This window comes from Python bivittatus, unplaced genomic scaffold (assembly GCF_059951505.1).
Source record: "Python bivittatus isolate LINGU-HERP-01145 unplaced genomic scaffold, Pbiv_v1 ctg000210_np1212, whole genome shotgun sequence".
NCBI classification, from domain to species: domain Eukaryota; kingdom Metazoa; phylum Chordata; class Lepidosauria; order Squamata; family Pythonidae; genus Python; species Python bivittatus.
Genome location: NW_028277053.1, coordinates 19,313,335 through 19,328,502, shown reverse-complemented (window position 1 = coordinate 19,328,502; position 15,168 = coordinate 19,313,335). Strand labels below are relative to the sequence as shown.

The window sequence follows — 15,168 nt, the reverse complement described above, 5'->3', positions numbered from 1 at the left end:
TACAACTCTGTCATGTAGGATAATATTATTACCCCAAGTGGCAGTCTGAGCACTGAGGCTAAGATAAATGTGGCTTTTGGAATGGTGTCTTGCAAGCACATGATGGCAATGAGGCCAACTGGGGAACTCCAGGTTCTCAGTAATCTGTCCATTATCCTATATTAGCAGATGAAAGAATAGTGGGTTATAACACGTTGATGACTCTCAAAGGCTGCATTCACCTCGGACCAGATTCCTTCCCTGTAAACAAAGGCCATTTACAGCACCTTAAAATAGCAGGTGTCCCAATATTCTCAAGATGATGGCCCACAGTAGAACTTGGCATTGTCCCGTTCCCATAAGCTCCAGTAGTTAGGGAACGTGGAAAGCACTTAACACAGAATAGTTGCATAATTGATTGCTGTAGTTCGTTTGGAGAATTGAACATCCTTGTTCTGAAAAGTTGTAGCTTCTCCCCCACCTCACCAGCTTTGTAAGAGCACCAGCTGAGAGCTTGTACTGGGTATTATTTTTCTACTGACGGCACATTGGCAGGGTGGCCTCCGTAGAAAGGCTGGTGTGTCTTTTACTGGCACCAAAAGAAAATGTTTATGTTTTCCTGGACCTGCTTGGAACTATTTTAGTGTTTGTAGATCTTTGTCTTTGCTATTGGGGTTGGTTTTATTTTCAAACGCATTGTTTTATTGTTTGTGGTTGGGTTTTCATTCGGTTTTATTGTGTGCTGCTTTATGGAATGGCCTTATCTTGCATTTTATTCTTCTTTTAAATTGATCTGTACACTCCCAAACCAAGCGTGGAGGTTGGGTGGTTCAGGACTGTAAGAAATAAATAAAATAACAGTGGATCACCCTTGAGGATGGGTGGGGTGCATGCATGACCAATAAACCTTAACTAGATCCAGTGAGGCAGAAAAGGCGGCTGTAATGCGTGAGAGCAGAAAGAAATATTCCTCCATGCTAGTGTGCTTTTTAGGATTGTACATGCCTCAAATCACCAAAGGTCAGGGACAATAAAGACTAAATTGCTTAAATACAGAGATAATAGAATTATCTCATTACAGTGATTACCCATTTTCATTACTAATCCAATGTAGTTTAACTTCACCCTCACTTGAGTTTTTCCTCTCTTTCTTCCCTCTCCCCTGGTAGCAGCGTAGCTCAGCTCAGAGACCCACACCGAGAGCCATCTGGCTCTTGTGCTTCGAAGGTGCAGGAGGCCACGCAAAGAAAAGGGATTGGTTGCCGTGCGTGTAGTAGGAAGACACCGCCTTGAACCGGTTGCAATACGAGAGAGGTGAAACTGGCCTTAATTCTCTTTTGGGCCACTGAGAATTGAGGTTCGATGGCACGTTTTTGTCTTGTTCACACCATGCCATCTCTCACTTAGTATTCTGGCCCCAGGACATCCTTGTGCTTTGTGAAGAAGCAAGCGGCATTGCGGAGATGTGCATGTTCAGGAATTACTCTGTAATTACACCGTGCCGTGACATTATATTCTTCTGCATTCTGTTACAATATGGTTGCCTGAGGTTGGTGCATATTTTTGAAACTCCTGCTCGTAGAATAATCCCATCCGTGCAGCCAAGCGGAAGTCATGACACACGACTTGCATAATTAGAGGTGAAGCCACCCTCTTCTCAGGGAGGGTGGAAGCGTCCGTTCAGAGCAAACCCACCCCTCACCTGCACTCTTAAGACGGAACGAAAATGGCCTCATGAAATTCCCCACCCAGTCTTCAGGCAGCAGAACTGTGGATAATCTTTGGCCAAAGGACAAAGAGAACCTCCCTCCCATTTTTGCTCTGTTTTTAGAGCTGGGGGCTGCCCATAAACTATGAGGCGGACGCCCTGTGTTTGCTGGGGGCTGCCTTTTGCAGATACGTTTGGATTGCCCGTAAGGTCCGAGACTGGCATGGGACTGTGTTTCGTGGCAAGGGTTGAACGGGAGCTAACACAAAGGAGGAGGAGGGGGAGAGCCTTTCCTCCTTTAGAAAAATCCGTTCTGAGAAACGTTAGCTCAGCTTTAATCGCTAACCTTTTATTCATACTCAGCAATTTTGCATGGGTTCCCCACCCACTTTTGCTTCAAAATCCAGCTAAAACATATGGGGAAAGCATCGCACAGCTCAAACCTTTGCATTTGACTGGCTAGTCTTACGAGGAACACCTACTTTCCTCTGGTTTCTGGCTTCTTCGTCCTGCTGTTGCCATTTCTTTTCTTGTAAACATTGTATGAGATTATGCCTCCTTTCTTAAAATCCTGTTTCCTGGATGCAGCAGACCAAGGAAGTCTCATTCCTGTGAGCCTCGTCTCAGAATGCATCGGAAATGTTGTAGAAAAGACTTGAGTTAGCAAGTATGACGAACGCAATCCATTTATCGAGGTGTTTCTGAGCATGGAGGGTCTGTTGGCGAGAAACCATTTTAACTCTGCTTTTCTTCCCTTGGCAAGAAAAGAAATCCATCCGACTCAGGTCCTGAGGAGCCATTTCTAAGCCCCCGGCCTTGAGCTTTTCTCTGACCCTGTTGGTCTACGTTTGTGGCATTTTAGAGCAGAATCCTGAATCTGACACTCCATTTACGGAGCAGTAGAAAACCTGACAGTGTATGGTTTTCACTCAATAATGGCCATACTCGCACTTTGTTAGCTCTCTTTTCCAATTACAAAGGTTAATTTAAATTCTGGATGTCTCAGATTTTCTGTCATACAAACTGCAGTGAGATTATTATATGCGCAAGGATGGAAAAATACTCAAATATCCACAATGGAGGAGTGGATTGCAAAGATTACGGAACTGGCGGAAATGGCAGAATTGTCCTGTTTGATCAGGGATAAGGCAACAAGTGCTTGTATTAAAGATTGGAATCCCCTGATGGACTTTTTGCTGAAAATGGAAAAAAATGAACCGGTGATTTATGGATTTGCTGATTAAAAATGGTTGAATATGGGAAGAAGGGAATGATGATGTAACTTTAAAGAGGGAGGAGAGATAATAAGTTGGTTTGTAAGTGCAGTAAAGAAGATTGGAAGTTGCTTCTTTATCTATCTTTTTCTTTTCTTTTTTTTCTATCGGTACTAGCTCTCACACTTCTCTTATCTTTTCTTTAATCTTACTTTATATCATTCCATGTTTATATTTTACTTCTGTGAAAATCTTTGATAAAAAATTGTTTTAAAAAAAGATTTTCTGTCATACAGAAGAGGACAGGGGATTATATGGCAAAATAAGCATATTTTGCCTGACTCTTATGGTGGGTGACGGTGCCTGGTGAATCCTGGATTGTTTAAATCCATTTGCCCCATAATGCTGAATTAGCAGTTGCTTCGGAAGGTTAAATACTCTCCAAACAACGTTATTGTTTATTTCTTCTACATCAATAACAAAAACGTTGATACTGAAGTATCTAAGTTGTGGAGAGTAATAGTAAAATACAGTTGTGCACATGTCTTCTACAAACATTGCAAACACTAAAGTACACGCACGCACACACAAAAAGTCATACGTGTACGGAAACAGCTTGAACTTCTCTGAACAGTAACTAAATGTACTTACCAAGATTTGTTTACTTGCAATTTTGGAGTGCTTTATACAAGGCTATATTCATGATTTCTCATCTAACGGTGACTCCTGACTGAGTGACATCAATTGCCAAGTCCAGCCCTGCTTAGCTTTTCAGCCAGGGTTAGCTACGTCCTGCCTTCTGGCTGGGTAGATTAAATAGTACTCCCTCAGAAACCTCTGGAAGGCCATGTGGCAGCGGTGGCCATAAATAATGTTGTCTTGCTTCCTTGGGTTGATCAGACATGGCCACCATAATTTCCACCCACACGTTGCGTACAGATTGCTTTGGAAAAGTATGTAGATGCTACGGCTAAGGATGAGCCACATCAGTGCAGTCTTTGTCAGAACTGCTATTTGTAGACCAAACTACACTGGCCTCAGAATAATTTCTCTGGCTTCCAGTCATCTTTAGGCTTAACTCAAGTTGTTGGCCTTGATCAATGAAGTCCTAAAGGCTACGAGGCCGTCTGTCCAAAGGACTGCCTTGGGAGGCATCTCTCAGCTGGAGGGGTCAGCTCTGCTGAGTTGACCGTCCTTCCCTGTAGCAGGGACTTCCTTCTGGGACTTCCTTCTCCCCGAGGAAGATGTGCTCGGTTCCTTCCTAACAGAGCAAAGTCTCTTCTGTGTCATTGGGCTGTGCATTCATATGATCCTTTTTTTAATTAATTGATAATATTATCATAAAACCTGTATTGGAAAATGTGATTTGTACGTGCAATCAACGAATACTAATATTAACTGTGACTTTGTCTATGAGACCAAAAATAACCACTAATGAGTGGCAGAGACATAGAAACCTGTAGACTGTTGCCACCGTGTTTGCAGTCCAGATCTGAAAGCCCAGTTAATACAAATTATCTTTAGGTAGCCACCTCTCTTAAAACCTTGCATCAGCTCAGTAGTTAAATCATTCCTTTTTCCTGCTAATGTTTAGTTCTGACTCTGAATAATAGCTAATGTGTGAATAATACCATTATTATAGAGTATGTAATATATAACATATTGGGCTGCTTACTTACTGCCATTACAAGAGGGATAACCTATGTTGACCTGTCATTTTTAAAAATATTTCATATAGATCCTATTAAGACATGCTGAAAATGGCCATCTTTAGTTAGAATTTCTCTTAATTGCCCGTGCAGATTGTCTGTCTCTCTCCCTGCCCAGAGCCTGCTTTAGACTTTATCGGGAGCCTCCAGCCCACACCTGTTCTGATTCTTCACAGGGCTGCAGTGCAACTCCAGGTCTCCTTCATCTGTATTCATGGGCGTTCCCTGCTTGCTGAGAAGTATGGGCAGAGTCATGGCAGCTCTTGGCCGTCTAGGGATGTGGGTCCTTTCACACCTGAGCCAAACACTCTTCCCATGTCTTTCCCTGCACAACTGCTCAGTGTGCAGTCTGCTGTTAGTTACGCTCAGCCTCTTAACATCTCATCTTTGCTGTTCCTGGTTTAGGACTGAGATTTCTTTGACTTCCCTCTGTGAACTGACACAGAGCTTTATGTGTGGAGATGATGAAGAATTTTTATGAAGAAGTTGATAGGTTTAAAAAAAAAGAAAAGAAGGGAGGGAGGGAGGGAGGGAGGGAGGGAGGGAGGAAGGAAGGAAGGAAGGAAGGAAGGAAGGAAGGAAGGAAGGAAGGAAGGAAGGAAGGAAGGAAGGAAGGAAGGAAGGAAGGAAGGAAGGAAGGACTCCTTTTCCTCCTCTTATGCTTCATTGATTTCATAGTCATTGGAAAATCTTGTCACTTCAGTGCATTGATAACTAGATTTCTATTAGCCAAAAACCACATCTGCCGTAATTTATTTCTCCCACACCTGTCCTTGCATTCATTCCACCTCTTGAGGGGACCAAAGGAAATGTGGGTGAATTACCTTCAGAAGAAAGAACAAAGGGCAAAGATGGGGTTGTAGCATGACAAATCCGAGACTGTGGTGCCACCTACAGTCAAGAATGAAGCAAATGACCGCAACAGGAACCCTCTAATAGTACGATTAGCCTCCTTTTCCTGCCTTTCTGCTTCACGGTCATCATCTCACATTGAAAATGCAAGATTTCATAAGTTCCACCTTGTAGCCTGGAAATTACGGATGTGCTGGTTGGTAAGGACAGGGAAGAAAATTTAACAGGGTTTTATGACTCAAACACAGTCCCTTCAGATTTTAAATTAGTAAATGTGGAATTGACAGCTTCTTGTTAGCGGTCCTCAAAACTTTCTCTCCTGCTTGATAGTTTCCAGAACATGAAGTAAAATAACATGTCACACGCAGATGACTTGGCTTCATAGAGTTGAGGACTCAAGAAAGCTTACTTTATTTTTATTTCGGCTCACCTTTGAGTTGGGCAATGTAGAAATATCCCAAACAAATGAATAGGGAGTACTAGATACAATGCCAGGAAATGCCCATGAATCCATTTCAGATCCGCTGGACTTCAGGGAACCCAGTTAGATCTTGCAGGCAGGGGATAGATGTCATGCGTCTTGCTCTTCTGTCTCCGCCTGGTCCCGTCTTTCCCCTTTTCTTGACACTAACTCAGGAAAACTGCTGGTCTCGCCTTGGGATAGCCAGCCTGCCCTCTGCCTGCCTCTCTTTCGCTGGGATCCCGCCTGCTTCTTAGATTGAATTAAAAGCAGAACCACATTCAAGGCATGGATCCATTTGTGCAAATGGATTTGGTCTTCTTTTGCTTTTCTGATTTTTTTCAAATTTCAGTCATTGAATGTTACCAAAGTCTCACAATGGCTCCTACTGATTTATAGAGAAGGCCGAGTGAGCCAACACTGCCAAAATCTGGCTCTCGTTTTATCTTTGTTTTATTTAACAGAGTCGTCCAACAGACAATGGCCCAGTGCGGAAAAAACAGCACCCCCTCCCTTAAATTCAGCGATTGGTTTCGCCCCCTTTCATTGTACTAATGGCAAGCAGACCCTCTCAGTAGCTGGGGAGGAGTGTCCTGGACCCAGCACCACCCACGCCTGACTGTTAGTATGAGATTCAGTACCAGTTTTAAGTATTACTGCTATTAAAAATATATATCCAGAAAATTAAGGACAGAAAAAAAATTCTCAGGCTTTCAACGCTTCTCCAAATGAGACTGAACAACGCTTTCCCTAATCCAGGTCTTAAGCTCCTTTAAAGATGGCTTAACGTTAAATCAAGTTAGTTCACTGTTCTTGTAAGAAGCCAAGTCAATAATAGATGCCTCTTCCTTGTTTATATTTTTCTGGTGGAGAAATAAAAAGGGTGAATTATTGATGTCATGTTTTAGTGCAGGCTCGTTAACTCAAAATCCTGGTGTTGTTTAGTAAAGTTACCACCACAAATTAATCACAGTTAACTGTTCCTGGGAGGTGAACAAATCTGTCAGCCCTTAAGTGTAAGAAGCTGCTGCATAATCTTTGGAGAAGACAACTTTGCTTCAAAATTAGGTGGATGCTCCCATGAACTCCAAAGCATCTCCTGGCCTTTGAACCTGAAGCAGAGCCCTAATATGTAGACTTTGGGACACATTCCCAAGACCCATGTGCATGAATGTATGAAAGAGGACTTGGCTTGGGACATCTCTCAATTACATCTAAAAAACTTTCCGCTGGAGTGGTCAGACCTGAACCTCTGCAGCTCCCAGCTTGTTCTTCATTGCATTTCATTCCATTCTCAGATTCTCTTGGTGTGTCTTATCTGAGCTGGAATATTGAAAAACTTTGGCGGAATCAGCAAGATGAAAGGGGTATTTGCAGCTTCTGTACTTTCTTGATATCTTTCCAACTATCCTCATTTTTCCAGTCAACCTTTTTTCCAATCTCTCAGTCTTTGCCCTAAAATGCTTCCATTTTATTTCTTTATCTGTTAGATTTCTATCCCGCCTTTCCTTTAGGAGCTCAAGGGGGCATTAGCTGGCACTCCCCCCTCCATTTTCCCCCAAAACATCAATGTGTGAGGTGGGCTAGGAAGAGAAGGGGACTGGCCCAAAGCCACCCAGGGAGCATCTGTGGCTGAGGTTCCTTCACACCCTACTTCTTCACTGAAGCTGTTCTTATTCATAGCTGAGTTTGTCTGGGGCCTTGTTAAACCTAGCTGAGCATAGGTCATCCTCACCTGTTAATTTTGTCTCTAGTTAGTAGGCAATATTTAATTTAAATCAGGTTCTGTCCTCATTTTTCACTTCTTTTACTCATGGGTGCACACAAAACTATTTTATTTATATACTTTTTGATCTGTTTCCTCTTTGGGATGATGTAGGTCTTGGCTATTTTTGTTTTGTTTAAAACACGGACACAGTTTTCATAACAAAAGTTTCCCATGGCTCTTGCAAGAGTCCACAACTGCTTGCTTTGTACATTGTTCACTGTGGATTTTATGTTAGATCCAGAGACACACTGCTGAAGGTGATCCAGGGTGTGCAAATCCTCCTGTTGCTAATCAAGCAAACATTTAATACAGAATTGAGGAACTTGCCCCCCTCCCAGCGTTACTGAGTCCAACTGCCTGGGCTGCCTCTGATGGCAGGAATCGTTCAGGAAGCGCACAGAGCCCCTGGTTCTCCGTCCAGCTGGAAAGGAAGAGGCGCAGAGCCACATGCTTCCGAGTGTCACAAGTCAACCCATTTTCCCTTGGGATGGAATGTGGGAGGGGTGGCCCCAAAATAATATACTTTGAATTTTCAAGGAAATCTCAACACACAGGGTACACTTCTGAATTGGTCAGAAAAGCCACATGGGACTAATTTTCCTTTGCTGTCACCCCCAGTCAACAGGTGACTGGCTATTGTAAGTCTGTCCTTTCAAGGGTCTGTCTCTCCTCCCCTTCTGCTTCGTTTCTTGGTCCTTTTAGGGTGACAGAAGGGATGTATGTATGTATGTATGTATGTATGTGTCATATTTGTACGGCTGCCCATCTCATGAAACGTGACTCTGGGCAGTGTCCAATCAAACCATAAAAACAATAAAAAAAAAACAGTTACCACCTGGATGATTGTACATCCTGCACATTATGTATTATGAATCCTGGGGGGTTCCTGAAATTTCCTTCCCGTGAGTTTGGAGCAAGAGCGAGGCTGGTCTTCTCCAAGGAGAAAGGTGGGTGGAGGAAGTTCCCGGGCAGCCTTCGATTTGTCTTTCTGTCCTTGCTGCACTGCAGGAGAGGAGATTACTCAACCACGCGATTTTCCATCCCTGCTTCACTGCAGGAAACCAGGCGAAAAGATGAATGATATGCTTCGAGATTTGGAGCTTTGCGATTCCATGATCTTGGAGGCAAACCAGAAATTGTAATAAATTGCCCAGCCTTAGTTGGGAGAATTTATAACCCTCGATATATGGGACTGTGCCCAAAGAGCTGGCTTTTCTTCCAGTCCTATGCAATTTTGATACATATATCACTGCAAATTTGTACCAGATGTGTAGATTACTCCATAGGTCAAAATCGGGGAACATCATGCTACGTGAATATAGTGCCCAAATTCCTACTGTAGCGGTAAATTTTCTTTTAGCCACTTTTTTCCTCTGGTACCACAAGTAATATATGTAAGCACATTTGATTCCTCTGTGGAATCATAGATTACTGAATAATGAGATGTCATGTTGCTGCAGGACGTCAAAGCGCTTTGCCATTCCTGTCTGGCTGCCTTTACGTCGTTGCATCCAGCTTTACTCACTGCTCCAGCTTACCAGAAATGCGTAAAGCCAGGCTCCAGAGCACACTTTGGGCTAGCGGGTAACCATCCCCGGGCTTAGAATTTAAGACTGCTTTCCTTGGGCTACCAGGCCTGAGCTGCGCAAAACCAGGTGACCACAGGAGGGCAGTAAAGAGATACAGGGAATCCTCTCTTTTTCTCGCCATCTGCTGGGCATCTGGATTTTTGCAGCACAAAAGTCTGTTTTTCTCCTTGTGCACATATTAGCAGATACCTCATTTTAGAGTCTGTGCTTAATTTTATTATTAGCGAAGATGGTGGCCAGATGGTCTCTGTGCCTTGTACTCTGCATTTCTGTTCTTAAAATTCTCTGTCTTCATATCAAACTTGGATTTAACACCAGACTTCCAGAGAGAGGAGTCTCCTTTGACAGTAGTTCAAATTAAAGGATTTGTTTTCTTGTACAATGGAAGATATGGTCCACCTACGCACTTTTGGGCCACCAAGTGTGGAATTTCTGCACTGAAGATTCAGTTTTGGCTACAGTTTTATGCGTTATTAAGTGGAAACAAAGATAAATTGCTTTGTGATAAAACAAAAGCCGTGTAGGAAGCAGGCCTTATTTGTTTGCCCCTCCAAAAGCTAACTGACTTAATTTTATTATATTTTATTTATCATCAACCTTGACAAAACAATTTGAAATAAGACAATATATTAAGTAAGATCTGTTTTTCCCTTCAGGCACACGGCTGATTTTAAAGCAGTGAAGGCCATTGTTTGTATCAACACCAGGGGCCAAACCCTGTGAAATCAGGTGGTTTCGCCGGCCAGACAAAGGAAGCCGTGCAAGGAACACTGGGGGGGAAGGAGTGCCGCCAAGCGAAAGGGAGGGATGAGGCTGCTCGGTGGCTTGTTTGGATCCTCTGGCTGTTCCAAAGAGGCTTTTCTCCATCTAGTGGAGGGATGAAAATCTTCAGCTTGAAATGATTAGGGCTAATCACTGCACCTAATTAAAATGGCCATGGAACATGCCCTCCATCTTTAACTTGGAGCCCATTGTTCTGGAGTTGCAGTCCAGATCTGAGCGCAGGGCACGAGCTGGGGAAGGCTAGAATATGATGACTTTTGTTTCTTTACAGAGGAGAACAGAAGTGTGGAGACAAAGGTCTGCAACTCTTCCAAGTGCTCCAGAGCAGTAGACCAGTGTGTTGTCACCACTGGGCTGAGCAAAATTATCTCCCAAAGTGGCAGAAACTGGGAAGAAGATTAGTGAGCCAGGACAGGATTTTGGAAGCGAGGTTGTGCGTGTCGCATGGCCATATTTTTCAGAAACCTGGTGGCCGTGCTTGTGAGCGACTGTAGGATGGCTCCGTAAGGCACTTAACGTTATGGAAACAGCATTTATTGCCTCTGAGGTCCAAGCCTCTATGGAAGGAGACGAAGGAGGAGTGTCAGGTAGATCTGTGAAAGGTGAAACTCTGAAGGAAGACCACAGGTATCCTGGACTATCACAGCTTCCGTGTACTATAAGCTATTAGGCCACACTCTCTAAAGTAGCATTTGAAAGCCAAATGCACCGTTAATCTTGCTGTTCGTCACCAAAGACAAATTCCTTGTATATATTTTATACTTGGTCATTAAAGTATTTTGTATTTTGTATTGTTGTATTTGAAAGCCAAGCACATGGCAGTTATCTTGTCTGGTAGCTTTTGCCAGGTTATAAATCACCTCCCATAAGTGGCCCAAAGTTAGAAAATGACTCAGTCATGCAAGGAACAAGTGCATTAATCCAAGCAACAAATCTGTTTGTTTGTTTATTAATTTACAGGACTTCTGGGTCTCATATAATGACTCTAGGCAGCTGTTAAGAGTAAGGTAAAGCTGTTCCTGGATGCTGAGCATCTTCTTTCCTCCTTAGTTCTATGATAGCATTTCTCCTGGTTACACTGCACTTCCTCCGTCTCTGAAAGTAGCTGCCAGGAAGGCAAGCGGAAGGGACTTTGGGGAGTTCTGAGTGCAGTGACCTCCCAAAGCACCGCTGACGGAGGAGTCTAGGAGGAAGCAGGGTGGAAGGGGAGGGAGACTTCTGGAAAAGTCCCTCTTCGCGCCCGGCTCTCCTGCACACACCACTCGGCGCACAGCAGCTCCCCTCCCTTGCACGTGTTGAGCAGGCCCTGGGCGAAGGGGAGCCGCTGCGGGTGCGAGTGCAGTTTGCGGGGGAGCAAGGACCCCTCGGTCTCCCTCTAGAGACCTGCTCCTAAGGGGGGGTGTCTTTGGGGGACGCGGGGAGCAGCGTTGCCTCCAAGGAGACCCGTCCATTTCTCCTGCGTGCGCGAAGTGCTTTTCTCCAAGCACGTTTGCCAGCTGCGTAAATTCATTTGATAGAGGTGGGTACCTCAATGATGATTGACTAAAACAGATGTAGGGGTAGGGAGAAAAGAGTAAAATCTGTTTCTTGAAACAAAATTAACAGGGGTGTGACCCGGCATAGAATCAAATGTTACGTCTTTTCCTGTTTTCTGAAGTTTCTAAAATACTGTATCTCAATCAACTGTAAAAAAAACCCCACACCTTCTCCTCAAAATGGGATACCCAAAGTTTCTGAATATAGTTGTTGTGCGGAGAGAGCAGATTTTGAAATATAACATTGCTTGTCAAGGAAGCTTGGGCCAAAAGAGCAGCCTCTCCACGAGGCCTGCAAAGCCCTCCATCTCTTGAGAAGGCCCCGTTCACTCAACCTGGCATCCTGTCCTGCCGTGAGAACCGCCCCCCCCGTCCTCTTTTCCGCATTCCAGGCCGGCATCAGAAGCAGAAGTTTACCCCCCTCCCCAATCCCCGAGGGGCTTCCCGGTAGAAAGGACTTGGCTTTGTAGGTCAACGTGAGCCGGTTCTAGAGTCAGGAAGTCCCCCAGAGGAAGACTCTGGCGGAGTTAAGAAGCGTTAATGAAAAGTGTCCAGTGATTGCATTTCTCCTTTAACCTCTCTGTCTGTTGCCACCAATCTCACTTTTTTCTCATCGCGGAGGGAACGAGTGGTCTAACTTCCTGATTTCCTTCTCTTTCACAGTTCAATTTCACCGTTTAGTATTGAGAGCACAAGACGTCAGAGAAGGTCTGAATCGCCCGACTCCCGAAAGCGCCGGATCCACAGGTGCGATTTCGAAGGGTGCAATAAGGTTTACACGAAAAGCTCCCACCTGAAGGCTCATCGGAGGACACATACAGGTGAGCAGCTCCAGAAAAGTTGGCATGATCCACCTCGAGCAGCGGGCAGGCCCCCCTGTCTGGCCCCTGTCTCTCTGCACACTTAACCTTAGGGAATGCTTCCAGCTCCAAATTCAGTGGTGATGGCAGCCGCCGAGGTTGAAGAGTTTCATACAGTTTGGTTCTCTTGATAATTCCCACCAGCCATGTGATCCTAGAGCCGAGGCTTTCCCCACCGCTGGAAACTCCTCTTGAGTCCAAGTCTTTCTCTGCAAAGGTGGGGGAAAGGGAGTGTCCAGTCAAGCCAAGATGCAGGATCATGACTCAGATCCAGCCAAGAATCTGGGTGAATTTCTTACGATTTACTTGCCCTCAGAGGGTTCCACGTGGTTGTCTCTGGTGACATTCCAGCTGGACGTCATTCCAGTTCATCCCTCGGGAAAAAAAGTTGTAAATGGGTGACAATTCTGTATCTGCTCCGCCTGGCACTGAAAAGGATCCCCCTGAGATAAAATCTCTGGCCATTTAGTCGGATTTTTATTCCATCCTGAAAGGTTGGTTCTTGAGAGGAAAGAGAAACCTCAGGGCTCTGTTTAAAAACATTGTTGAAGCATAAACTGACTTCCTGCATTAAGTCAAGTGAAGGCTGTTCCATTCACGCCATTGTCTGCTGTCTTAGGTACCCACGTAAGGATGCTGCTGTGGAGCCACCAGAAGGGCCCAGTTCCCTTTCAGCACATCTGCCTCCTTAGCATCACTATTACAGTATGTGAAGGAAACCAGGATGCCCAAGCAAAATTGTACCCTTCCAGAAGTGTGGCTGGTGTTGCTACTTGCGTCCTTCGCCGGCAGTGCCCTCCCTTCCACCAAAGCTCTGAGTCTCCCCTTTCCTTCCCGCTGGTGGGCACTGAGCCTTCCCGTGGGCTGCGGAAGAGGAGTCTGTCGGTCTGTTGCACTGGAAGGGGGTTGTGGCAGCTTTCTGGGCGATCACTTCACTCGCACGGGCTCTGTCTACATCAGGGCCCGTGTTGACGACGATCTGCCAGAAAACGCCAGCACCGAATGGTGCAACAGAGGGCAACCTGTCTTGCTCATCATCTCTTCACTGGTCCCCTTGATAAGGTTCCAGGAACCCCAAGGTGACCTGGCACAGAGGCCAAACGTTGCATTCCCATGTCTCTTTCAGACAAGATCTGGGCTGGAGACATTGTGCCAGAAAAGAATGGCAAGCCCCGGGCTCTCAATGTGTGAGAAAGCTGTTTGCATCTCTCCTTGTGGTTTGCCCCATTCCCTCTTGCAAAACCAGAAAAGTTATGAACTTCCCATGGCTGCATGAGGGAGAAGGAATCAGCATGAAGCAACTCGTCCCTGAGCCCCTGGGTTCTAACAGCTTTAGCGTACACTGCAGGAACAAAGGCCTTCCATAACTTCCATTGCCCTTTCGATGCATTGCCTGCCCCCCCCCCCCACTGGCTCCTGAATGGTTCTAACCATTGCAACTGCCCCTATGCTTGGAAGAGCTTAATTCGATGTGCGGATGTTGGAGTTGGACTCACAACTGCCAGTCTTACAGTTTTACCAGAAGGCCCTCATGAAAAAATCATGGGATGGATAAGATTATTTTAATCACCTGTATTTGAAAGTTTGATTCCCAGCCTGCAGTCTTCTACACCCAATTAAGTAAAAAATCAGTAGTTCTGTGCTTGAGGTTCAGGGTGCTCATAGTTAGGAGAAGACTTCAGAAAGCTGCCTCTTTTATTTAAGCCTCGTAAAACAAAAAAGTGTTGGCAGGCAGAAGCTTGTTGAGGTAGGGAGTGGGGCAAGACAATAACGAGGCCTAAATAAGGATCCCAAGTTCCATCTAGTGCGTGTAGTCAAAATTTATAATAATCTGGTGGATGAGCCAGTGGGTGTTTTTGCAGGCCAAAATGTTTAATGAGGTCCCAATGAACTGTCTTAAAAAACATGAGACAGCTGAGCTGAAAGGCCATATATGTGCAAACGCTCCATAGGTTAAATGGTGAAAGGGAAATGTATTCACCTCTAATTTTTGCAGGCCTTTTGGGACGTTCAAAATATCTCCCATTATATATGGTGTGGATTCAGGTTTAGTGGCAACTACTTTTGCCTTTATTTTTCTTTCCAGAGTGGCGTGAGTCAGTTATTTTTCTGTGACCCACAGGAATTGGGGTATAATATGGACCAGGGACAAATGAATTAGGACAGCTCTGCATACAAGGATAAATAGGAAAAATCTGATCGCAGAAACTTCTGTTGCATAATTCTACTCTTCTGTACAGTCTGTGGTTGCACATTAGCCATTGCTGCAAGATATGTAACAAAGGAGTGTCTGTATGTTTTCTGTATGTCAAATCAATGACAGCCCTGAATATATTCATCGTATCAGAGGGCCTCCCGTGAAATGGCCTCAGAGGAGCACCAGTTGCTTCTCCCTGGCACTACACAGCAGTGATTTCCAAGGACTGCGTTGCATGATGGATGAGGAACTTGATGTGCCATCAGCCATCTCTAACCCTCAAATCTTTGAAAACCTGGTGGGATTCATATTAATTAGAAGTTGTCTTCCTTCACCTGCAGAAAATTGGAGGTTCAATTCCTCATCTCGAGCTAAAAGAATCAGAGGGAACATGGTGTAGGTGTTGTACATAATTAAAGGAAAGATTCCTTTAAGTTAACTTGTGCTGGTAGGTGGATATGTCCATGTAGTTTCCTTGTCAAGAGATGACTTGGTTGGCTCCCACCCAAGTGCT

General features: G+C 44.7%; 1 protein-coding gene across 11 annotated transcripts in view; it reads left to right on the top strand.

Moving 5' to 3' along the window:
* KLF12 (KLF transcription factor 12) overlaps positions 1-15,168 on the top strand; it is a 171,210-nt gene that overhangs the window by 139,510 nt on the left and 16,532 nt on the right. For all 11 annotated transcript variants that reach the window (XM_088139532.1, XM_088139536.1, XM_088139538.1 and 8 more), the window contains one exon: positions 12,261-12,418. In XM_088139532.1, coding sequence (XP_087995658.1) covers positions 12,261-12,418 — 158 coding nt within the window. The remainder of the gene's footprint in view (positions 1-12,260; positions 12,419-15,168) is intronic.